Genomic DNA, 25,416 nt, shown 5'->3' on the forward strand with positions numbered 1-25,416 from the left:
TACCCTATAGGCCTATCATACCTTAATGTACCCTATAGGCCTATCATACCTTTTATATAATCTGTAGGCCTATCAGACCATAATATACCCTATAGGCCTATCATACCTTAATATACCCTATAGGCCTATCAGACCATAATATACCCTATAGGCCTATTATACGTTACTGTACTATGTAAGCCTATCATACCTTAATGTACCCTATAGGCCTATCATACCTTAATGTACCCTATAGGCCTATCATACCTTAATGTACCCTATAGGCCTATCATACCTTAATATACCCTATAGGCCTATCATACCTTAATGTACCCTATAGGCCTATCATACCTTAATGTACCCTATAGGCCTATCATACCTTAATATACCCTATAGGCCTATCATACCTTAATGTACCCTATAGGCCTATCATACCTTAATGTACCCTATAGGCCTATCATACCTTAATGTACCCTATAGGCCTATCATACCTTAATGTACCCTATAGGCCTATCATACCTTAATATACCCTATAGGCCTATCATACCTTAATGTACCCTATAGGCCTATTATACCTTAATATACCCTATAGGCCTATCATACCTTAATGTACCCTATAGGCCTATTATACCTTAATGTACCCTATAGGCCTATTATACCTTAATATACCCTATAGGCCTATCATACCTTAATGTACCCTATAGGCCTATCATACCTTAATATACCCTATAGGCCTATCATACCTTAATGTACCCTATAGGCCTATCATACCTTAATGTACCCTACAGGCCTATCATATCTTAATGTACCCTATAGGCCTATCATACCTTAATGTACCCTATAGGCCTATCATATCTTAATGTACCCTATAGGCCTATCATACCTTAATGTACCCTATAGGCCTATCATACCTTAATGTACCCTATAGGCCTATCATACCTTAATGTACCCTATAGGCCTATCATACCTTAATGTACCCTATAGGCCTATCATACCTTAATGTACCCTATAGGCCTATCATACCTTAATGTACCCTGTAGGCCTATCATACCTTTTATATAATCTGCAGGCCTATCATGCATTACTGTACCTTGTAGGTAGTCCAATCATGTCCAGGCTGAAACCAATACCTGCCCAACCCCTGGCCAAATTTCAATAATCTTATCCAATATGTTAATAATACTGTTGTTTCATTAGCCTTCTCAGTGGCCTTGTGGTTAGAGTGCCCCTCTTAGATTGGAAGGTTTGGAGTTCGCTCCTCGGCTGGGTCATACCAAAGACTGTAAAAATGGGACAGAATGCGTCCCTGCTTGGCACTCGGCATTAAGGAGATAGATTGGGGGTAAGTCCCTGCGAAAGACTAGCGTCCTGTCTAGGGGGTGTACTTGTACATCAAGCTGCCTCACGCTACAGAAACAGGAGATGGGCTCCTGCTCCTACGAGCCATTCCAGCTCATGCTAGGCTATTTACTTACTCTTGTTTCATTACTGTCGATGGATATTGGCCCATTTTTTGAGTAATTGACACAATATTAAAGTGTAGGTCACTTGATAGATATTGAAGACTGTGAAAAGAAATGGTCCACCACATTTTATACACACAGTAGTGCATAGCAACTACATAACAATAACCTAGATAATGAACTTGGTAAATGAATGGTGACTATCTTCTCTCTGTCTCCTGCAGAGGATGGCGTCTCCTTGGCCGGCTCGGTTGCCGGGGACAAGTCCGACACCCTCGGCTCTGCTGCCTCGGGCAAGAAGAGGGGTGGTGGACAGAAGAAGCAGATACAAGCCAACAAATCTGCTCTCCGAGCCCCTCGAGCCCTCTGCTGCCTCACCCTCAGTAACCCCATCCGCATGGCTGCCTTAGCCCTTGTTGAATGGAAATATCCTTCAATGATGATGTACCTCTGTGTGTGTGTGTGTGTGTGTGTGTGTGTGTGTGTGTGTGTGTGTGTGTGTGTGTGTGTGTGTGTGTGTGTGTGTGTGTGTGTGTGTGTGTGTGTGTGTGTGTGTGTGTGTGTGTGTGTGTGTGTGTGTGTGTGTGTGTGTGTGTGTGTGTGTGTCAGAGCATTTAAACCCCTACTGTGTTGAGAGACCCTATTAAAGTTATCTCAATCGCTTACAAGCATTTTGTGGAACAAATGTTGATTTTCAGAACAGAGTCTACGAGACACAGAACTCTGTGGCCTTTTGCAAAACAGTAAATGCATTTTCAAAATGCAGTGGCCTTCTCAAAACATAAATACATTCCTCCTAACTATATTATACCACCAAAATTCCAAATACATTTATCAAAAGAGTGCAACCAGACTTATCTCTTGAGTCCAAGCAGGCAAAACAGAAAGTTAGTCCGTCTTTTAAAAATCCCAGTAGATCAGTACATTTTCTTTGCCGTCAGTAAATCATGACGATCAAAACAGGAAGTACAACTATCCAAAGGTGCAGAATTATGAGCAATTACTCTCCTTTTATGCATATTTCATCAAACAACTTCATACACGTCAAATCAAATATTATTCTTGTAAAAAAAATACGATTTTAAATAAGGACATTGTGTGCAGGATTCAATTGTTGTGATCATCACAATCCGATTCCATGTATTTAATTCGTAGGCTGGTTTGCTCATAGAAACACAAAATAGAAATAAGGATACTGTAGGTGATTTCAATAGAGTAACTCAACTGATATGAATGTATAGGCCTCAATCCACCCCAAAACAAAGCTCTATAATGTAGGGCTGGGATGATACCAATATCGCAATACTCGTTTGTGTCGTGTCAGGGAAACAAAACATGAAGCGGATTTAACTTCTTTAGGAAACTGTCCTAATGTTGGAAACAAATGTCATTTTGTTGTCATCCAGAATCACATTTATTTATTATTAAGCTGTAGCACACAACATTTTACATACAGCAGGTTTGTAAAGGACCAAAGGGTCAGATATGCTTTGTGTTTTAATTTTTGTCATGGAAAAAATATTGCGATACTGGTATTGTCACGGCCCTACTATAATGGAAGGCCAAAATGTTGGAGATGATGACTTAGGAGTAACCCAACTTCATTCGCTGCATCTCTGCATGTCCACAATGTTGAAAAACAATTCAGAAAGACTAGACAGTCCCAATGTAACACTGAATTTTGTATTCATTAAATTACATTTGTATTTAAAGTTTTGCAAAAAAAGTGGGCCCAGTCAGGTACAAGGCAAGAAAATTATCAGACGTTCTGTAAATGTATTTGAGCATTTGATCATTGCTGTTCTGCTGTAGATACATTTCAACACAGATCCGAAATTGCTTGTACGCGATTGAGAAAAACTATAAGTCAATGATGCATTCAATGTGGTGTTTAGCATTTACACTTAACTGTGGTCCTGCAGACCTTTTGATATCTTCATTCTACTTGCTATCTTTGCCAACTGTGTGGCCCTGGGTGTATCTAAACCCTTCCCTGAGGAGGACTCCAATTCCACCAACCACAACCTGGTGAGTTGGTGCACGGCGGCTGATAGAGGCTGAGGTGTCAATCAGGGAGATCATAGAGGCTAAAGAGAGGGTTATTTTGGGAGTGCTATACAAGGACCAAACCTGGGTTAAAATAGAGATATTTGAAATCTGATTCATTTAGCTTCCTTTGGCGCAGTTGAATCAGTGGAATACTTAAAGTGCAAAATCCATCTGGGACTCAGGCAGGCCCAAGCAAATGCTCAAACTATTTGAACAATTTCAAATACTACTTGAACCCATGTCAATGAATCAAATGAGGAGAGGCGATCAGAAAAGCCTGGAAGCCTCGCTGTGAGACGTGGCATATCAAAGGATGTATCAAATTACTATGGAAAACAGGTAGATTACAACAGTTTCAGAGAAGTTAGGGGTGTTATCGTAACGTGTCAAGCCCCTCAACTCCCCCAGTACACAACCTCATCATGCCGAGTCTGTCTAGTCCATCTGCTTGGCTGTGGGGCAGGACAGTGGTTGGTTAGTACTGTATTTAAATCCCTCCGGCGTGGATCCCTTTATTGGATTAGACTTGTGGAAGGGAACTCAGGCTGAAGTCTGACGCTTCACTGTAATACCCCCTCCCTACTATAGGGATTCCAGTATGAAATCTTTACGGTAGTTTACAGCACATTAACACTCATAAAAAACATACACTATATATACTCAAGTATGTAGACACCCCTTCAAATGAGTGGATTCTGCTATTTCAGCCACACCCGTTGCTGACAGGTGTATAAAAACGAGCACACCGCCATGCAATCTCCATAGCAAACATTGGCAGTAGAATGGTCTTACCTAAGAGCTCAGTGACTTTCAATGTGACACCATCATAGGATGCCACCTTTCCAACAAGTCAGTTCATAAAATTTCTGCACTGCTAGAGCTGCCCCGGTCAACTGTAAGTGCTGTTCTTGTGAAGTGGAAATGTCTAGGAGCAATAACGGCTCAGCAGCAATGTGGTAGGCCACACAAGCTCACAGAACGGGACCGCAGAGTGCTGAAGCGCGTTACACATAAAAATCGCCTGTCCTCTATTGCAAAACTCACTACTGAGTTCCAAACTGCCTACAGAAGCAACGTCAGCAGATTAACTGTTCGTTGGGAACTTAATGAAATGGGCCGAGCAGGCGTACACAAGCCTAAGATCACCATGCAGAATGCCAAGAGTCGGCTGGAATGGTGTAAAGCTCGCCGCCATTGGACTCTGGAGCAGTGGCAACACGTTCTCTGGAGTGATGAATCACACTTCACCATCTGGCAGTCCAACGAATCTGGGTTTGGCGGATGCTAGGAGAACGCTACCTGCACGAATGCATAGTGCCAACTGTAAAGTTTGGTGGAGGAGGAATAATGGCCTGACACTGTTTTTCATGGTTCGGGCTAGGCCCCTTAGTTCCAGTGAAGGGAAATCTTAATGTTACAGCATACAATGACATTCTAGAGAATTCCGTGCTTCCAACTTTGTGGCTACAGTTTGGGAAAGGCCCTTTCCTGTTTCAGCATGACAATGCCCCTGTGCACAAAATGAGGCCCATACAGGAATGGTTTGTTGAGATCGGTCTGGAAGAACTTGACTGGTCTGCACATAGCCCTGACATCAACTCCATTAAACACCTTTGGGAGGAATTGGAATGCCTCATCAAAAGAGAACCATCATGCTCTCCCAGAAGCTTGGCTGGTGCGTAAAACCCGCAAATTCAGGCAAACAAAAAGGTGTGGTTCCCATCTTGTTTTGTATGAATTGGAACGCCGACTGCAAGCCATGACTAATCGCCCAACCTCAATGATGCTCTTGTGGCTGAATCGTCCCCACAGCAAAATTCCACCATCTAGTGGAAAGCCTTGTGGAGGCTAGTGGAGGCTGTTATAGCACCAGAGGAGGGGACCAACTCCATATTAATGCCCATGATTTTGGAGAGAGATGTTCAACGAGCAGGTGTCCACATACTTTTGGTCGTGTAGTATGGTGTTAAGAAATACTTATAGGGTAATTGTCCTCACTTCAGGGACTACAGCTGTCCTGATTCGAATAGAATGAAGCAATCGCTGTCTCCATTCATTGCACTACAGCCTATCGTTCCATAGTGAAGGTACTGCACCTTCTAATCTGTCACATCACCTTGTTTGACCACAATGCTATAGCCAGCTTTTGGCTGCATTCCTATTCCAGCCTGATGCCTAGCGACTCTGGTGCCAAAGATTAGCAGCATTAAGAAGCATTAGACCAAGGGTTACTGACTAGCGCTCTAGTGGCTGGCTCATTAAGCCTGTTTTGGGCTGTAAGTTAACAGGGCTGAAGCTACAGTAATCACTACCTACAGGGCAGACTCTGGCTACTTCCGAAATGGCTCCCTATTCGTGTGCACTAATTTTGACCTAAAGTATACATGTACAGTATAAGCCATCAACGTGACAGTGCCTGGCTTCCTTGCCACCCCACATGCAGTAGATACATCAACCTTAAACATTACACCCCCGAATATAACATATGCATTGGATATTAGACAGGTGTTAACCCTGCATTATGAACATCCACAGACATCTTGTAAAAATGTCTTTACCTAATTTTCCCAACAGTTGTCTTTGCTCTTTACTGATTACAGTAACGGACAAATTAGGAAGTATGTATATTTGACCATGCTGTCTTCTCCCTCTCTGTGAGTGCAGGAACAAGTAGAGTATGTCTTCCTGGTCATCTTCACCATTGAAACCTTCACTAAGATCCTGGCCTATGGCTTGGTCATGCACCCTAGCGCCTACATCCGCAGTGGCTGGAATTTGCTTGATTTTGTCATCGTTGTCGTCGGGTACGCTAGCTCATGTCTCCATTCCTCTTCTGTTACCCCCTCCATTCTGTTTATGGTGTTTTAGCTGTATTGTTGTTGTGCGGCTGTTGTTGCAGGTTGTTCAGTGTGGTTGCTGAGGGGACGGCCGACCACAAGCCTGGAGAGGCCCACCACGCAGCAGGCAAACCAGGAGGACTGGATGTCAAAGCGCTCCGAGCCTTCAGGGTGCTGCGACCCCTTAGGCTGGTGTCTGGCGTTCCAAGTAGGTTTGCGTGTCTGTGTACGTGTGTGTGTGTGTGTTTCAGTAAAACACATCTCTCAGCTGGGTGAATGTGTGTGTGTGTGTGTGTGTGTGTGTGTGTGTGTGTGTGTGTGTGTGTGTGTGTGTGTGTGTGTGTGTGTGTGTGTGTGTGTGTGTGTGTGTGTGTGTGTGTGTGTGTGTGTGTGTGTGTGTGTGTGTGTGTGTGTGTGTGTGTGTGTGTGCAGGTCTCCAGATTGTCTTGAACTCCATCATGAAGGCCATGGTTCCCCTACTCCACATTGGTCTGCTGGTCATGTTTGTCATCATCATCTATGCCATCATCGGCCTGGAGCTCTTCCTTGGCAGGATGCACAAGACCTGTTTCTACTTGGGCACAGGTACAAACTTCACTTACAACACAAACAAGTTTACTGCACTGTACTGTACATACACTGCTCTATACTGTACATACACATCCTAACACTATATTAAAGAGTTGCATTTGAGTCATTGTACACAGACATGGGTAAACAAGTTATTTGCACACAAGTTTGTTATCAGCTAATGCTTTGGAAGCCTGGATTTTATATGAGATTTCCATCTTTTTACTAAGAAGACTAAGACATTTGTCACGATGAGTGACCTCCTCATGTTGTCCTCTCTCCCAGAACTGAACGTGGATGATGACCCCACACCGTGTGCATTTGCTGGAAATGGGCGCGATTGTGTGGGCAATGGGACAGAGTGCAGAGGACCGTGGGAGGGGCCTAACGGCGGGATCACCAACTTTGACAACATCTTTTTTGCCATGTTGACTGTGTTCCAGTGTATCACCATGGAGGGCTGGACCGATGTGCTCTACTGGGTAATATCAGCCTCTCTCTTTTTTCTTGGCTGCATCATAAATGGTACCCTACTCCCTATAGTGTGTTACTTTGACCAGAGACCTGTGGACCCTGGTCAAAGTTAGTGCACTACATAGGGAAAAGGGTGTCATTTTGAATGCACCCCTAGTACTTTCTTCCTATTCTTAACTACTCCTCTGATTTAATATGACTTAAATTGTCTATCATCACATAAAAATGGAACAGTTTCTGATTATCTATCTATCAATAAATCAATCAATCAATCAATCAAATGTATTCATAAAGCCCTTTTTTAAATAAGCAGTTATCACAAAGTGCTTATACAGAAACCCAGCGTAAAACCCCCCAATGCAGATGTAGAAGCACGATTAACAATTCTTAATCTCCCTCTGTCTCTTTCTGTATTCCTGCAGATGAATGATGCAATTGGCTTTGAAATACCCTGGGTGTACTTTGTCTCTCTGGTCATATTTGGCTCGTTTTTCGTACTCAACCTTGTATTGGGAGTGTTGAGCGGGTGAGTGAGTGGAAGTTTGTGTGGATGTTTGTCTTGTGTTACATTTGTGTGTGAAGGTCTTCTCCGAGTGTAGGTTGTGTGCTGACCGTCTATGTGTGCGTCTGTACGTGTGTCTGTGTGTGCAGAGAGTTCTCCAAGGAAAGAGAGAAGGCCGTGGCTCGTGGAGAGCTGCAGGACGCCCAGAATAAGAAGCAGATGGAGGAGGATATGTGTGGTTACATGGACTGGCTCATCGAGGCCGAGGATGTGGATGAGGAAGGAAACAAACGTACGGTTAACTGACTGACTGAGATACACACGCACATATAAACACACAAATAAATGCACACACATTGAAAACACAGCCTTGCACCCATATAGTCAACCTTTCCTTTGTCTCCTAACAAGGTGCTGCTGTTGCCAAGAAGAAAATGATGAAGAAGTTTGGCTGGTATAAACACAGCGAGGACGGAGGTATGATGGCCTGTCACTCTTCTCACTGTTACTGTCTGTGTATTAATGCAGGAAAACTTAAAACCGTTTTACCTCATTTCTACCAGCATGTCACATGTGCAACCAGAAGGGGAAAAAAACTCTAGACCACCTTCATCGTCCCCACAGAGGCTGTACGTTCATATCCCAACCACAAGTCATGGATTACAGGCAACATCCGCACCGAGCTAAAGGGTAGAGCTGCTTCTTTCAAGGAGCGAGACACTAATCCGGACGCTTATAAGAAATCCCGCTATTTTTTTTATTTTTTTTATTTCACCTTTATTTAACCAGACTCCAATTCGCTATGCCCTCCGACGAACCATCAAACAGGCAAAGCGTCAATACAGGAATAAGATTGAATCCTACTACACCGCCTCTGAAGCTTGTCAGATGTGGCAGCGCTTGAAAACCATTACATATTACAAAGGGAAGAGCAGCCGCGAGCTGCCCAATGACACAAGCCTATCAGACAAGCTAAATGGCTTCTATGCATGCTTCGAGGCAAGCAACACTGGAGCATGCATGAGAGCACAAGCTGTTCTGTGTGATCACGCTCTCCGTAGCCAATGTGAGTAAGACCTTTAAACAGATCAACATTCACAAGGCCGCAGGGCCAGACGGATTCCCAGGACATGTACTCAGAGTATGCGCTGACCAACTGGCAAGTGTCTTCACTGACTCTCAGGCGTGCATGCTTAGTCCCCTCCTGTACTCCCTGTTCACCCACGACTGCATTACTCCAACACCATGATTAAGTTTGCCGACGACATGACAGTGGTAAGCCTGCTCATCAACAATTATCAGACAGCATATAGGGAGGAGGTCAGAGATCTGGCAGTGTGATGCCAGGATAACAACCTCTCCCTCAACGTGATCAAGACAAAGGAGCTGATCGTGGACTACAGGAAGAGGAGGGCCGAACATGCCCCCATTCACATCGACAGGGCTGTAGTGGAGCGGGTCGAGAGCTTCAAGTTCCTTGGTATCCACATCATCAACAAGCTATCATGGTCCAAACGCACCAAGTCAGCTGTGAAGAGGGCACAATGACAAAAGAGGGCACGATATGTACATTAATTTGGAACGGTATCCCCTGTATATAGCCTAGTTATTGTTATTTTATTATTTTATTGTAGAACCTTTTCATATTTTGCAAATATTTTCTCACTCTGCAATGTTCTTTAAGAGCTTGTAAGTAAGCATTCACTGTAAGGTCTACAGCTGTTGTATTCGGCGCACGTGACAAATACAGTTTGATTTGTTTTGAACTACTAGGCTCTCTGTGATCTAATCTATGGCTCTGTTATGTGTTCAACAGAATCGGATTCAGACTCTGAATTTGAAGCATATCTAGATGACGACAATGGCTGCTGCGCATCTCTTATGTAATGAAATAAACAAATGTATTTGAATTTCATTCTTTGTTAATTAGATATCATTGTTATCAATGTTGTCATGTAATGCTTCTTTCTCCTTTTTTTCAGGGCTAAAATGATGGCCAACAGTTTCTGGTAAGTTGAGTAGGATAGCTCAGTTGTGCCTCTGACTATGATTCAATTATATGACATGCTATTTTATCAAATCGATTCTTTAGTGAATAACAGTTCAAAGTTCATGCGAAGTTGACATAATCAGCTCGTGCTGTATTCTGGCTGGTCCAGTTGAAATTCACCATTCCAGTGTGGGGATCTGGTCTCGTACATTTTGTTAGATAGTCTTTCAACCGTTCGCAACCACCAGCCGGGGTTTGCTTAGTCTAACGTGAATTTGGTCACAGGGGTTTTTGTACTGGGGAAGAGAAGGGCGTGTTTCATCCCTCTCCAACCAATGTCTGTTCACTTGGGCGTGGCCACTGAGTGAGCATAAGTTTACTTATGAAAACAATTCTCTCATTTAGAAGCTAAAATCAGATTTCGTCATCTCACAAATAGTTTCATATTTAAACATTTAAATTGCGCAACAATTCCATGTGAATCGGATAACTACAATGTGTAGACTTTCCAAGATACAATTTATGTCATCCTATCATCAGATATAATGTCCCAGACAACAACTGATCTGATCATATTCTTTAAGTACCAATGGACACTTTCAAATGGTTGAGAAAGGGAATTATTGTTTCATTCCCCAACCTTTTGATGTTACCATACTTTCTCTGTGGTACGTGTCCATTCTGTAGAGTGGAGAGAAAAGGGGGAAAAGTATTTATGGGGGGAGTCATAAACCTCACCCAACAGGGCAATGTCATGACAGTTCTAAGAATATACACAATATTGTTTTATTTCCTGGTTTAAAAAAAATAAGAAAGTACACTACAGACTTTTGACAAAGCCGGTTTCTGACCCTTCCGCTCCTCATGCAACTTGTCTCCTGTCTCTCACTTCACTCAGTGAACAGCTATGCCAACTGAACCACGCCTTTCGGAAGAACTGTCGTGTAGCAGTCAAATCCCAGAACTTCTACTGGCTGGTGCTTCTTCTGGTGTTTCTCAACACTGCAGCCAGCGCCTCTGAACACTACGGCCAGCCCAAGTGGCTCACCGAGATGCAGGGTCAGGATACACTCTCTTCTCTACATCTCTTCCTGTTATTCGTTCTCTCTCCACCTACCTGTATCTGGTCTTTTCTATTTGTTTCTGCTTGTCCTCCTCCCCTCTTTCCTTTTCTCTACGTCATTTTCTCCCTAATTCAGCAGGATGAAATGTTGACATAGACGTCAGGAAAAATATACATAAATACATAAATAACCTTTATTTTCCTTGGTCTTTCCTTCAGAGCGGGCCAATAAGATCCTGTTGATGTTGTTCACGCTGGAGATGCTGTTAAAGATGTACAGTTTCGGTTTCCAGATCCACTTCATGGCTCTGTTTAACCGCTTCGACTGCTTCGTGGTGTGTGGTGGCATCCTGGAGACAGTCTTGGTAGAGTTGCAAATCATCCCTCCCATCGGCATCTCTGTGCTGCGCTGTGTCCGCCTGCTCAGGGTGTTCAAAGTGACACGGTCGGTAACTGCTAGCTTGGTCCCAGTTCTGTTTGTGTTGTCTTGCTCACATTGCCTACGGTCTTGTTAGCCTGGTCCCAGATCTGTTTGGTCTGTCTTGCTTGCTTGGTTCCAGTTCTGTTTGTGTTGTCTTGCTCATATGGTCTACGGTCTTGCTAGCTTGGTCACAGGTCTTGCTTGCTTGGTCACAGATCTGTGTGGGCTGTCTTGCTAGCTTGGTCCCAGATCTTTCCAGAATACGCTGCTATGCAAGTCAAACGCACTTCTGAAAGAACTATATGGAATGTCACTCAGCAATTGATACATTTCATGCATGCATTCAGTATGGAAGGCTACTACATACCTCATACCCTCAAACACTGAAACTATCTGTTTCCTGTTTAGGCACTGGGCAGCCCTATCAAACCTGGTCAATTCCCTGCTCAACTCCATGAAGGCTATCTGCTCCCTGCTGCTCCTGCTTTTCCTCTTCCTCATCATCTTCTCCCTGCTGGGGATGCAGCTGTTTGGGGGCAAGTTCAACTTTGATGAGACTCAGATGAAGAGAAGCACGTTTGACACTTTTCCCCAGGCCCTGCTCACCTGCTTCCAGGTATAATTCTAACACTAATTCTAACACTACTATCGAATTCTCCATAGTTTTCATTACAGTCGCCCTCTCTCTATCTGTCTCTCTCTCTCTCTCTTTCTCTCTGTCTCTGTTTCTGTCTCTCTCTCGTTCTCTGTCTCTGTCTCTGTCTCTGTCTCTGTCTCTGTCTCTGTCTCTCTCTCTCTCTCTCTCTCTCTCTCTCTCTCTCTCTCTCTCTCTCTCTCTCTCTCTCTCTCTCTCTCTCTTTCTCTCTCTCTCTGTCTCTGTCTCTGTCTCTCTCTGTCTCTGTCTCTCTCTCTCTCTCTCTCTCTCTCTCTCTCTCTCTCTCTCTCTCTCTCTCTCTCTCTCTCTCTCTCTCTCTCTCTCTGTGTCTCTATTTCTATGTATCTCTCTCTCTCTTTCTTTCTTTCACTCTCTCTCTCTCTCTCCCCCCTCTCTACCTCTCCTTTTCTCCTCTGTAGATCCTTACAGGAGAGGACTGGAATGCTGTGATGTATGATGGGATCATGGCTTATGGCGGGCCAGTTTTCCCACAGATGATTGTGTGTGTCTACTTCGTCTCCCTCTTTGTTGTCGGCAACTGTATCCTTTCTGTTAACCAAGACAGAGAGAATTGGTTATATATATCAAATCTGCTTTTGTACAATTTACTTATTTATTTTTTATTTAACCTTTATTTAACTAGGCAAGTCAGTTAAGAACAAAATCTTATTTACAATGACGGCCTACAAAGCTATTGAATGTACACAAACCGATACTGTACTCTATAACATCGGTATTCACTGTTGTCAAGCTCTTGGTCAATTCCTTGATATCTCTTGATTAGATATCCTGCTGAATGTCTTCTTGGCTATCGCTGTGGACAACTTGGCAGGTGGCGATGGTGGAAAAAAGCAAGTAGAGTAAGTATCACAGAAGCCAAACGAATGAAATGTATAACTTGATGATCTGGTTATATTACTGGACATAGCTAAGTAGCATCAGTAATGAGGAGAATAAGTAGACATAACTTGATGATCTGGTTATATTACTGGACATAGCTAAGTAGCATCAGTAATGAGGAGAATAAGTAGACATAACTTGATGGTCTGGTTATATTACTGGACATAGCTAAGTAGCATCAGTAATGAGGAGAATAAGTAGACATACATTGATGGTCTGGTTATATTACTGGACATAGCTAAGTAGCATCAGTAATGAGGAGAATAAGTAGACATACATTGATGGTCTGGTTATATTACTGGACATAGCTAAGTAGCATCAGTAATGAGGAGAATAAGTAGACATAACTTGATGATCTGGTTATATTACTGGACATAGCTAAGTAGCATCAGTAATGAGGAGAATAAGTAGACATAACTTGATGGTCTGGTTATATTACTGGACATAGCTAAGTAGCATCAGTAATGAGGAGAATAAGTAGACATAACTTGATGGTCTGGTTATATTACTGGACATAGCTAAGTAGCATCAGTAATGAGGAGAATAAGTAGACATACATTGATGGTCTGGTTATATTACTGGACATAGCTAAGTAGCATCAGTAATGAGGAGAATAAGTAGACATACATTGATGGTCTGGTTATATTACTGGACATAGCTAAGTAGCATCAGTAATGAGGAGAATAAGTAGACATACATTGATGGTCTGGTTATATTACTGGACAAAGCTAAGTAGCATAAGTAATGAGTAGAATAAGTAGACAAAAGCAAAGTGGTGAATTAATGGTTTTGCAGAGAGAAAAAGGACGATGAAGAGGACTGGGACGAAGATGAAGACAAAGAGGAAGATGCGGCGGTATGTACCGAAATATTGTTTCAGGGGACCAACACAGTACAACATTTTCTACAGCAGCTACTGTTATGGGCTGCAACCTTATATAACCGATAATGGTTTAGAAGGAGTGTCTGTGCTCCTCAGTGTTTTAAAAATAAAAGAGAATCTCATGTTTGCATTTCTTTTTTGCTCGCTCTTTCCTTGTGCAGAATGAGATGGATGACTGGGAGGAGAATGAGGAGTTGAGAGCCATCGAGGGTCTGGAGGGTAAGTGTCGTTCCGTACACCTCAGAAGGGTTCTCGTCAGACTGTGTGACACATGGATTGCTCTCTAAATCGACTGATCTGATCAACTCCCCTCTCTAGGAATCATGCCTGTGAAGCCTGAATCCGCTCCAAAAGAGAAGATTGAACCCATTCCAGATGGGAGCTCCTTCTTCATTCTTGGAAAAAGAAACTGGTAAGTCACAGCCAAGGAGCCCTATGGACCCTGGTCAAAAGTAATGCACTATATAGGGAATTGTGTGCCATTTCAAAGCAGCCATATCACTTGCATCGTCTCTCCTCTCCCTTCAGCCTCCGAGTGGCCTGTCACAACCTCATCCACCACTCCTACTTCACCAACCTCATCCTCGTCTTCATCATCGCCAGTAGTATTTCTCTGGCCGCTGAGGATCCAATCAGAGCTCACTCCTTTAGGAACAACGTACGGCAACATTTTAAAAATAAATCCCTCTCGATATCTACTCAGCCAACTCTCAGTCCCGCCCTCACAACCAAGCACTACCTAGCGCCCAATCAACATCTATAGTCTATAACCGGCATTCAAAACTACCGTTCACACTCTCACTCAACTACCGTAAATCTACCCTCACTGCTCAATGGTTTCAACCAAAACTGCTGTTCTCATACTCACCTTCCTTACAATGCCCACCGGGGTTGGGTTAAATGCAGAAGACACATTTCAGTTGAATGCATTCAGTTGTACAACTGACTAGGTATCACCCTCTTTCCCTTTCCACCACCAAATAGTGTTTCTGAATTGTTGCCATGATGCTGACGTAGGATATCTTCTATATCTTCAGATGCTTGGCTACGCTGATTATGCGTTCACCTCCATATTCACTGTGGAAATCATACTGAAGGTAAAATGTGACCAGATATGCAAATGAAATGGGTCAAGCACTTTTGGGATCATACTACGTTTTGGAATGTTACTTCATTGTGAATTGACAATGATCTGCATAGGCTATCTTTCCTTCAGGCAGTAGATCTACATCTATCTATAAACATATATGGGAGTGCACATGGCAGTGTAAATAGCATTTAGAATCCCTCTTAACGCTTGTGATTTTTCTCCCTCTCCAGGTCACGGTTTTTGGTGCGTTCCTTCATCCTGGTTCCTTCTGTAGGAATGCCTTCAACCTCCTGGACCTTTTGGTTGTCAGTGTGTCTCTCGCGTCCTTCTTCCTCCAGTGAGTACCTGTCGGGATGTTATCCAAGTGGGCTCGGACCTCAGGCACATAGCTGAAAAGATTGTGCCTGAAGTCGAGCAGGAGTCCCAGGGTACAACCATTTTCAACCAACCTTTACTTAGCGGTACTGTCTTCGTTATTCTCATAAACTTCTGTTTCCATTTGCAGTTGGAACTCCAGAAACCAGAGAATAGATATTGAATGAACTTTTTGTAGAGAGTGAGAAATGGCCTCTCACATGTGTAAATCTTTGTTTGTTGTTTGGATCGCACTGTGTGACGCCTTATTCTGCATGTGGCTGTTTCGCTTACAAATGACTAGTTCCTGCTGAGCTGTTGTGAAATGGCTGATGTCTGGCAGCTAAAATGGTGAGGAAACTCCTCATACAGCACAGACATTGCAGGTCATATTTTTCTGAATATTCTCAGCTTTTTGGATTCCAGCTGCAAGTTTGTAAGACACTGGTGTCTTCTGAATCAAGAATGAAGAAAGTATCGCCAAGTAAATGTTGGTTGAAAACAACTGTACCAAGACTAGTGGACCACCGACTCAAAGCTAGTTAGCTAGCTATACAGATGAATGTAAGATTTGATCAGCTATGTGTGTGTGTGTGTGTGTGTGTGTGTGTGTGTGTGTGTGTGTGTGTGTGTGTGTGTGTGTGTGTGTGTGTGTGTGTGTGTGTGTGTGTGTGTGTGTGTGTGTGTGTGTGTGTGTGTGTGTGTGTGTGTGTGTGTGTGTGTGTGTGTGTGTGCGTGTGCGTGTGCGTGTATTGTTATGTATACTGTATTTTTTGTATCTTACGAAATACATACTCTGGCTACACAATACATTTGCAAAGACAATACATGTTGAATTGAATTGGTTCTGTCCTAAAAGGGACATTGGAAGGATGATGAACTGCCGTTCCTTTACAGGTCAATGGACAGTATTGGCCCTGGTTATATAGACACAATACTGTAACAGCACTCTCTGCAGGTCAGACAAGAAAAGTGCTGTGTGGATCATTCCAACACTCGTATCTGCTTCTCTTATACTCTCAGTTCCAGCGCTATCTCTGTGGTCAAGATTTTCAGGGTACTCAAAGTGCTCAGGCCTCTTCGAGCAATCAACAGAGCCAAGGGACTCAAGGTAAACATTTGACCACTTTAACCACCTCTCTCTCTTTCTCTCTCTCTCTCAATTGAATTCAAAGGGCTTTATTGGCATTGGGAAACACACGTTTGCATTGCCAAAGCAAATGGAATAGACAAAAGGGAAACAAACAAGGGAAACATGAGTAAACATTACACTTACAAACGTTTTCAAAGAATATAGACATTTCAAATGTTACATTATTGGCTATGTACGGTGTTGTAACAATGTGCAAGTAGTTCAATTATGAAAGGGAGAACAAATAGAACAATCAGATAAATATAGGTTGTATTTACAATTTTGTTTGTACTCAATTGGTTGCCCCTTTCTCATGGAAACGGGCCACCAATCTTTCTGCTGTGATGCACACTGCAGTATTTCAGTGTTTGATTTCTTTTCAAATTCTCTGTGGGTCTGTGTGATCTGTGAGAAATATGTGTCTCTTACGTGGTCATACATTTGGCAGGAAGTTAGAAAGTGCAGCTCAGTTTCCACTTCAATTTGAGGACAGTGGGTAAATAGCTTGTCTTCCTATAGCGGCTTCTCTCAATGGTAAGGCTATGCTCACCGAGTCTGTACATAGTCAATGATTTTCTTAGTTTGGGGTCAGTCACAGCGGTCAGGTATTCTGCCACTGTGTACTCTCTGTTTAGGACCAGATAGCATTCCAATTTGCTCCATTTTTTGTTTGATTCTTTCCAGTGTACTAAATAGTTATCTTTTTGCTTTCTTATCATTTGGTTGTGTCTAAATGTGTTTCTATCCTGGGGCTCTGTGGGGTCTGTTTGTGTTTGTGAACAGAGCTCCAGAACCAGCTGGCTTAAAGGACTCCTCTCTAGGTTTAACTCTCTGTAAGTGAGGGCGTGGTGGAATGTGTGGGCATCGCTTCCTTTTCGGTGGTTGTAGAATTGAACAGCTCTTTTCTGGATGTTGATAACTAGTGTGTATAGTCCTAATTCTGATCTGCATGCATTGTTTGGGGGTTTTGCGTTGTAGACAAAGTATATTTTTTGCAGAATTCTGCAGGCAATCTCTCAGTTAGGTGTTGGTCCCATTTTGTGAAGTCTTGGTTGGTGAGTGGACCCCAGACCTTACAACCATAGAAGGCAATGGGTTCGATAACGGCTTTAAGTATTTTTTGCCAGATCCTAATTGGGGGGGTTGAGTTTTATATTCCTTTGGATGGCATAGAAAGCCCTTCTTGCCTTCTCTCTTAGATGGTTCACAGCCTTATGGAAGTTACCTGTGGTGTTGATGTTTAGCCTGAGGTAGGTGTAATTCTTTGTGTGCTCTAGGGCAACAGTGTCTAGATAGAATTTGTATTTGCTGTCTTTGCTACTGGACCTGTTTTGGAACAGCATTATTTTTGTCTTATTGAGACTCACTGTCAGGGCCCAAGTCTGACAGAATCTGTGCAGAAGATCTAGGTGCTGCAGTAGGCCCTCCTTGGTTGTGGACAGAAGCACCAGATCATCTGCAAACAGTAGACATTTGATTTCAGAGTTCAGTAGGGTGAGGTCTGGTGCTGCAGACTGTTCTAGTGCCCTCGCCAATTCATTGATAAATATTGTCATGTTTTGTCTTATATTGTCTTGTCATTTTGCTTTTCCTTCTGTTCGTTTTCCCCCTGCTGGTCTTTTTAGGTTCGTTCCCTTTTTCTCTCTCCCTCCCTCTCTCTCTTCTCTCTATCGTTCCGTTCCTGCTCCCAGCTGTTCCTATTCCCCTAATTAATCATTTAGTCTTCCCACACCTGTTCCCTATCTTTTCCCCTGATTAGAGTCCCTATTTCTCCCCTTGTTTTCCGTTTCTGTCCTGTCGGATCCTTGTATATTGTTCACCGTGCTGTGTCTTTGTATCGCCCTGTCGTGTCGTGTTTCCCTCAGATGCTGCGTGGTGAGCAGGTGTCTGAGTCTGCTACGGTCAAGTGCCTTCCCGAGGCAACCTACAGTTTATGATCGAGTCTCCAGTCTGTTCTCGTCATTACGAGTGGAATTGTTCTTTATGCTTTATTTACCGCTCCGATTTGTCTAGGAGTATTGAATATTTACTTTACTGGATTAAAGACTCTGTTTTCGCCAAGTCGCTTTTGGGTCCTCATTCACCTGCATAACAAATATGTTGAAGAGGGTGGGGCTCAAGCTGCATCCTAGTCTCAGCCCACGGCCCTGGGGAAAGAAATCTGTGTGTTTATTTCCAATTTTTACTGCACACTTGTTTGTGTACATTGATTTTATAAGGTCATATGCTTTCTCCCCCAACACTGATTTCCATCAATTTGTATAGCAGACCCTGTTGCCAAATTGAGTATAACACTTTTTTGAAATCAACAAAGCATGAGAAGAGATTTGTTTGCTTTTGTTTTGCTTTGATTGTTTGTCAACAATTGTGTACAGGGTGTACACATGGTCTGTCGTATGGTATTTTGGTAAGAAGCCAATTTGACATTTGCTCAGGACATTGTTTTCACTGAGGAAATGTCTGAGTCTTCTGTTAATGATACTCCTGGGGATTTTTCAGAGTTTTCTGCTGACCCATATTCCACTGTAATTATTGGGGTCAGATTTGTCTTCCCTTTTGTGGATTGGGTTGATTGGGCCTTGGTTCCAAATATTAGGGAAGATAATAGAGTTGAGGATCATGTTGAAGAGTTTAAGAATAGTCCACTTGAATTTGTGGCCTGTATATTTGAGCATTTTGTTTAGTATACAATCAACACCAACGTTTTGGGTTGGAGGGTAGCTCATAATATCTGTAGCTCATCCAATGTAATTGGAGAATCCAGTGGCTTCTGGTAGTCTTTAATAGCTAGTTGTAAATTTTGTAAATGATCATGTATATATTTTTGCTCTTGGTTCTTTCTTATATTTCCCGAAAAGATTGTTGAAGTGGTTTATCCAGACATCTCCATTTTTTGAATAGATAGCTCTTTGTGTTGTTGTTTGTTTAGTGTGTTCCAATTTTCCCAGAAGTGGTTAGATTCTATGGATTATTCAATCCCAATTATCTGTTTTCTGTCATGCTGTTCCTTCTTTTTTTCTGTATTTTTCTCTCTCTCTCTCTCTCTCTCTCTCTCTCTCTCTCTCTCTCTCTCTCTCTCTCTCTCTCAAATAACTGTACAAACGTGCTCTTGTGTCTGCGCTTTTGCTGACAGAACGTCGTGCAGTGCGTGTTTGTGGCAATCAAAACCATCGGAAACATCTTGATCGTCACAACGCTCCTCCAGTTCATGTTTGCTTGTATTGGAGTGCAGCTCTTCAAGGTACTTGGTCATTGCTTATTTGAAAACACTCCGTGTGGTGCCTTCTCGTTATAAAGTCATGTTTGTCTGCTCTGTGTGTTACAGGGAAGATTCTACAGTTGCACCGATGAAGCTAAACACACTCCATATGAGTGCATGTAAGACTTTATTTTTGGTCTTTTATTTTGTCTTTCTCTTAGCCAATGCCTCACTCAAATTCCTGTCATTACATACTATATTTTATTACTAATAAGCATTGATTTGTGTGTGTGTGTGTTTTGTGTTTTAGGGGGACGTTTGTGGTGTATAAGGATGGTGATATGAATCACCCTATGGTGAGAGAGAGGAAATGGCAAAACAGTGAATTCAACTTTGACAATGTGCTGCAGGGCATGCTGGCCCTGTTCACTGTGTCTACATTTGAAGGCTGGCCACAGTGAGTACCAAGACCACGCAAGAGTACATACGATGACACTCTGTTTATTCAGTAAAGCTGTTGTTCTTGTGTAAATATCTCTTATTATAAACTCGTAGGCTGCTGTACAAGGCCATCGACGCCAATGCTGCGAACCACGGCCCTATCTACAACTACCGTGTGGAAATCTCCATATTCTTCATCATCTACATCATCATCATCGCCTTCTTCATGATGAACATCTTCGTGGGCTTCGTCATCATCACGTTCCGTGAACAGGGAGAATCTGAGTTCAAAAACTGCGAACTGAACAAAAATCAAGTTAGTTGTTTTCCTTGAATAACTTATTACGACACTCATCATAATCACAAAGCTACTGTACCTTATTATCACGTGAAAGTCCTTCCGTCTACTGATATTGCAAGTTTTCACTTCACTTCCCACCTTCCCTGTGTCTCCTGTCCTGCCCTCCACAGAGACAGTGCGTGCAGTACGCTCTGAAAGCCAAGCCCATCAAGATCTACATTCCCAGAAACCCGTCCCAGCTGAAGTTCTGGAAGATCATTGCCTCCAGCCAGTTTGAGTACATCATGTTTGTCTTAATTCTTCTCAACACCCTCACCTTGGCTGTGCAGGTACAATAATCATAATGTACACATCATGTATATTACAACAGGAATAAGATTGTAAATCGTGTTTCTAGAAAATGATTGGAAATATTTGACATAGTTTATCACGAGGAAGATAAATTCAAATTCAAATAAATGAATGTCCTCTCCCTGCAGCATTATGAGCAGTCTAAAACATTCAACTCTGTGATGGACATCCTCAACTTGATCTTCACAGCCCTATTTACCATAGAGATGATCATCAAGCTACTGGCTCTCAGAACACATGTGAGTTCAACAGGCGTTCACTGGACACATTTTGATATAAATACTGTGTTCTAATGTTCCATGTTCTGATGTTCCGATGCCATGTTCTAATTTTCCAAGTGCATGTTCTAAAACCATGTTCAAATTTTTGTAATTATTTTAACTAGGCAAGTCAGTTAAGAACAAATTCTTATTTTCAATGACGACCTAGGAACAGTGAGTTAACTGCCTGTTCAGGGGCAGAACGGCAGATTTGTACCTTGTCAGCTTGGGGATTTGAACTTGCAACCATTTCTAGTTACTAGTCCAACGCACTAACCACTAGGCTACCCTGCCGCCCCACGTTAATGTTCCGATACCACGCTCTAATGTTCCGATACCACGCTCTAATGTTCCGATACCACGCTCTAATGTTCCGATACCACGCTCTAATGTTCCGATACCACGCTCTGATGTTCCGATACCACGCTCTAATGTTCCGATACCACGCTCTAATGTTCCGATACCACGCTCTAATGTTCCGATACCACGCTCTAATGTTCCGATACCACGCTCTAATGTTCCGATGCCACGCTCTAATGTTCCGATACCACGCTCTAATGTTCCGATGCCACGCTCTAATGTTCCGATGCCACGCTCTAATGTTCCGATGCCACGCTCTAATGTTCCGATGCCACGCTCTAATGTTCCGATACCACGCTCTAATGTTCCGATGCCACGCTCTAATGTTCCGATACCACGCTCTAATGTTCCGATGCCACGCTCTAATGTTCCGATACCACGCTCTAATGTTCCGATGCCACGCTCTAATGTTCCGATACCACGCTCTAATGTTCCGATACCACGCTCTAATGTTCCGATACCACGCTCTGATGTTCCGATACCACGCTCTAATGTTCCAATGCCACGCTCTAAAGATCCATACTATTGACGGCGTTTGTGTGTGTCTGTGTATCCAGCAATATTTCATCGATGCCTGGAACTCCTTTGACGCTCTGATCGTTGTGGGCAGTGTGCTAGACATCGTGGTCTCAGAGCTCAGTGTGAGTACTCTCTCTGTCTCTCCTTTAGCTGCTTCTTGTGTCCTCATGTCTTCCATCTTCAACCCTTCTCTTTACTTCAGGAAAACATGATACTTAGAAAAGGCTTGCAATATAGGCCTGCAAAACGGTTTGTGTACAGTTATTCATGGTCACATCTCTGTCTAACAAACACATAGCTTTATAAAGCGCTTGTGTGTGTTCTGTCAAATACTAAATGATATCTTGTGTATATTTTCTGTTTTCTTCCTTGTCTCTGGTATCTTTGAAACTTCTCATCAATCCAGGGAGGGGACGAGGATGTTGAAGTAAGACCACGACAGGAAAAGCAATTCTCTCTCTCTTTGTCTTTCTCTCTTTCTTTATCTCTGCCACTATCTGTCCCTCTCTCTCTCTCATTTGAAAAAAATATTGTATATCCTTTCCCCTGTCTCTCCATGGATAGTGTGAAAACAAGCAACTGTTCTCTAAACCTCTGTGTTTCTCTCCAGGCAATTGAGGCCGCAGCCCAAGCTGCGGCTGTAGCCGTACCCGGAGCTCCGCCCGTGGCCAAGAAGGAAAGTGGAAAAGTGTCCATCACATTCTTTCGTTTGTTCCGTGTCTTGCGATTGGTCAAGCTGCTCAGCAAAGGGGAGGGCATTCGAACCCTCCTCTGGACTTTTGTCAAGTCCCTCCAGGTCAGTGCTAGGTTCAAACAGATGTCAAGACACACAGACAGAGACAGACAGACACTGGTGTATAATTTATATTTGTTAAAGAAAATGTATGTCTATACACCCCCCTCTTTCACAGGCCTTGCCATATGTCGGTCTACTTATTGCAATGATTTTCTTCATCTACGCTGTCATCGGCATGCAGGTGGGTCTCCTTCCATTCATTGTATCCCTTTCTTATGTCTTTAAAATGCAGCTGGTGACAATATGACCTGTGCTCTAACCTTTTGCAGACATTTGGAAAGATTGCAATAGATGACAACTCACATATCAACAGGAACAACAACTTCCAGACCTTCTTCATGTCTGTCCTGCTGCTCTTCAGGTGAGTTTTGCAGGACAAAGAGGTAAATAGTAGATAGTTAGAAGCTCAACCACAGTCTATTTATTTCCCCCAGCTCTCCACTTCCATTTCTGCTCTTATTTTTTTCTCCTCTTCAACCTTTCATCTCATCTCCTCTCCTCTCCTCTCCTCTCCTCTCCTCTCCCCTCCTCTCCTCTCCTCTCCTCTCCTCTCCTCTCCTCTCCTCTCCTCTCCTCTCCTCTCCTCTCCTCTCCTCTCCTCTCCTCTCCTCTCCTCTCCTCTCCTCTCTTCTCTTCTCTTCTCTTCTCTTCTCCTCTCTTCTTCCTCCTGTATCTCCTCTCCTCTCCCCTTCCTCCTGTGTCTTCTCTCCTCTTCCTCCTGTGTCAACTTTCATTTCCTTAGTCCTAACGTGTGTGTTCTTCTTGCAGGTGTGCCACCGGAGAGCAGTGGCAGGAGATCATGTTGGCAGCGTTGCCAGGGAGACCCTGTGACCCCGAGTCAGACTTTGAGCCCGGGGATGACAACATGTGCGGCAGCAACCTGGCTTACATCTACTTCATCAGCTTCTTCATGCTCTGTGCTTTCCTGGTGAGACAACTGTCTGTGAGAGGTGTCTTTTGCAAAAGAGAAATTCATCTCAATGAGACCAACTTGTGTACATAAAGGTTCATTAAAAAGATGTTGATTGCAGCCAATTTGAAGCAGATCAGCTGTGATTGATACACTCTTTGTTCCTCTTCTCAGATCATTAACTTGTTCATTGCTGTCATCATGGACAACTTTGAGTACCTGACCAGAGATTGGACCGTACTGGGTACTCATCACCTGGACGAGTTCAAACGAGTCTGGTCGGATTATGACCCAGAGGCGACGTAAGAGACCCCTCTCTCGATCGTTTTTTAGATTTTTCTTTTCAAATTGAAAAAGGATCAACGGGATTTGGCCTTTATTCAGGAAACCCGTTCTGTATCTCTGTCCTCTATCTTCCTTTTACTTCTTACTCTCTTCTCGTCCATCCCTTTCCCCCATTTGGTCCTTTAATTGTGCTGTTTTTGTCTGTATTGCAGGGGCCGAATCAAACATATCGATGTGGTCACTATGCTGCGCAGGATCCAGCCACCCCTTGGTTTTGGCAAACTGTGCCCCCATCGTGTGGCCTGCAAGGTAGGGCAGATCACATTTTAATGTTAAAGGTTGAATAAATTAAATTATAATAAACGTGTTAACTTCTAATATTTATATAATTGAATGTTTGATATAGATATTGTGCAGAGATAATTGACTCTATTTCATCCGCTTGCTTGTCCTGTTAGAGGCTGGTTGCTATGAACGTGCCGCTGCACAGCGACGGGACAGTCACCTTCAATGCCACCCTGTTTGCGCTGGTCAGAACCTCACTTAAGATCAAGACCGAGGGTCAGTCAGGTCACATACACAGAGTGTATAATTCACACATGATTATTTAGTGCAGTGGTGCTTGGGGCCTTTACTCCTATGTTTTTAAAGGTATTGTGTCTCTCCACTAGGGCCTGTTGACCAGGACAACGAGGAGCTCAGGGCCATCATTAAGAAGATATGGAAGCGCACTAAGCCCAAGCTCCTTGAAGAGGTCATTCCACCCCCTAGAGGTAAACCATAGGAGGTGCCATTTCAGCCAACTAGACAGATGTATTGCCGTATGCTACTGTATACCCACACAGACCACTCTAATGGTAGTTTTTGCATTCTACAGAAATAAGTTACAGAAACACAGGTTTCTTTCTGTATCTCCCTATTGTCTGTGTTTTTTTCTCTTTTAGTTCGTCTCTATCACTTGCCCATTTGCCTCCTCCCTTTGTTTAAGATGTATTTTTTTCCCTGTTCTCCTCCTCTGTTGCGATTCTTCCTGACTCAGGGGAAGAGGTGACTTGTGGGAAGTTCTATGCCAGCTTCCTGATCCAGGACTACTTTAAAAAGTTCCGCAAGAGGAAGGAGCGGGAGAGGAAGAAGAAGGGAAAAGACAAGAAAGACTCACTCCAGGTATACCAGTTACCTGTTAACATGTTGTGGTAAACCGTGGGGTGTTGGTTTGAGCGTGCAGAGATTGACACAGGGACAGGGAGGCTTTAGTCCATTAAAACAACTTCACTAATACAGAAAATAAACATAACAAAGAATATCACTGAGGTCTGGCTCAGTCCTTCCTCTCTCCTTTCGCATGGTGTCGGTTTCTCCCCGTTCTCTCTTGTGGTGCCACCGTGCTCCTTTTATTTGTCCTCCTTTTATTTGCCACTTTCCTCTAAGTGATCAGGATGATGGTCAGTGTTCAGGGTGAACTTCCTCCCGAGGAGGTAATACTTGAGAGTGTGCGAACATAGCGCATCCTTCAGGGCCTGGAACGCTGCCTCTGTGTCCTCCGTCCATCGCACCATCTGGGGTAGTCATGCCTTTGTTAAGTCTGTGAGGGGAGAAGCTATTGCAGCAAAGTTAGGTACAAATCTACTGTAG

General features: G+C 43.2%; 1 protein-coding gene across 1 annotated transcript in view; it reads left to right on the forward strand.

Annotated features, from left to right (window-relative positions):
* LOC124045931 (voltage-dependent L-type calcium channel subunit alpha-1D-like) overlaps window positions 1-25,416 on the forward strand; it is a 42,829-nt gene that overhangs the window by 3,547 nt on the left and 13,866 nt on the right. The window contains exons 2-41 of the mRNA XM_046365753.1: window positions 1,667-1,868; window positions 3,365-3,470; window positions 6,156-6,295; window positions 6,391-6,536; window positions 6,761-6,913; window positions 7,184-7,380; window positions 7,795-7,898; window positions 8,024-8,166; window positions 8,286-8,351; window positions 9,691-9,757; window positions 9,857-9,883; window positions 10,763-10,923; window positions 11,147-11,372; window positions 11,757-11,964; window positions 12,423-12,543; window positions 12,788-12,863; window positions 13,699-13,759; window positions 13,948-14,005; window positions 14,105-14,198; window positions 14,315-14,444; window positions 14,824-14,883; window positions 15,107-15,213; window positions 16,254-16,341; window positions 19,496-19,603; window positions 19,688-19,740; window positions 19,872-20,018; window positions 20,117-20,318; window positions 20,474-20,632; window positions 20,783-20,893; window positions 21,832-21,915; window positions 22,200-22,220; window positions 22,404-22,589; window positions 22,705-22,770; window positions 22,859-22,950; window positions 23,358-23,517; window positions 23,674-23,801; window positions 23,997-24,093; window positions 24,243-24,345; window positions 24,456-24,557; window positions 24,824-24,948. Coding sequence (XP_046221709.1) covers window positions 1,667-1,868; window positions 3,365-3,470; window positions 6,156-6,295; window positions 6,391-6,536; window positions 6,761-6,913; window positions 7,184-7,380; window positions 7,795-7,898; window positions 8,024-8,166; window positions 8,286-8,351; window positions 9,691-9,757; window positions 9,857-9,883; window positions 10,763-10,923; window positions 11,147-11,372; window positions 11,757-11,964; window positions 12,423-12,543; window positions 12,788-12,863; window positions 13,699-13,759; window positions 13,948-14,005; window positions 14,105-14,198; window positions 14,315-14,444; window positions 14,824-14,883; window positions 15,107-15,213; window positions 16,254-16,341; window positions 19,496-19,603; window positions 19,688-19,740; window positions 19,872-20,018; window positions 20,117-20,318; window positions 20,474-20,632; window positions 20,783-20,893; window positions 21,832-21,915; window positions 22,200-22,220; window positions 22,404-22,589; window positions 22,705-22,770; window positions 22,859-22,950; window positions 23,358-23,517; window positions 23,674-23,801; window positions 23,997-24,093; window positions 24,243-24,345; window positions 24,456-24,557; window positions 24,824-24,948 — 4,685 coding nt within the window. The remainder of the gene's footprint in view (window positions 1-1,666; window positions 1,869-3,364; window positions 3,471-6,155; window positions 6,296-6,390; window positions 6,537-6,760; window positions 6,914-7,183; window positions 7,381-7,794; window positions 7,899-8,023; window positions 8,167-8,285; window positions 8,352-9,690; window positions 9,758-9,856; window positions 9,884-10,762; window positions 10,924-11,146; window positions 11,373-11,756; window positions 11,965-12,422; window positions 12,544-12,787; window positions 12,864-13,698; window positions 13,760-13,947; window positions 14,006-14,104; window positions 14,199-14,314; window positions 14,445-14,823; window positions 14,884-15,106; window positions 15,214-16,253; window positions 16,342-19,495; window positions 19,604-19,687; window positions 19,741-19,871; window positions 20,019-20,116; window positions 20,319-20,473; window positions 20,633-20,782; window positions 20,894-21,831; window positions 21,916-22,199; window positions 22,221-22,403; window positions 22,590-22,704; window positions 22,771-22,858; window positions 22,951-23,357; window positions 23,518-23,673; window positions 23,802-23,996; window positions 24,094-24,242; window positions 24,346-24,455; window positions 24,558-24,823; window positions 24,949-25,416) is intronic.

The sequence above is a fragment of the Oncorhynchus gorbuscha genome, linkage group LG10 (genome assembly GCF_021184085.1).
Source record: "Oncorhynchus gorbuscha isolate QuinsamMale2020 ecotype Even-year linkage group LG10, OgorEven_v1.0, whole genome shotgun sequence".
Lineage (NCBI taxonomy): Eukaryota > Metazoa > Chordata > Actinopteri > Salmoniformes > Salmonidae > Oncorhynchus > Oncorhynchus gorbuscha.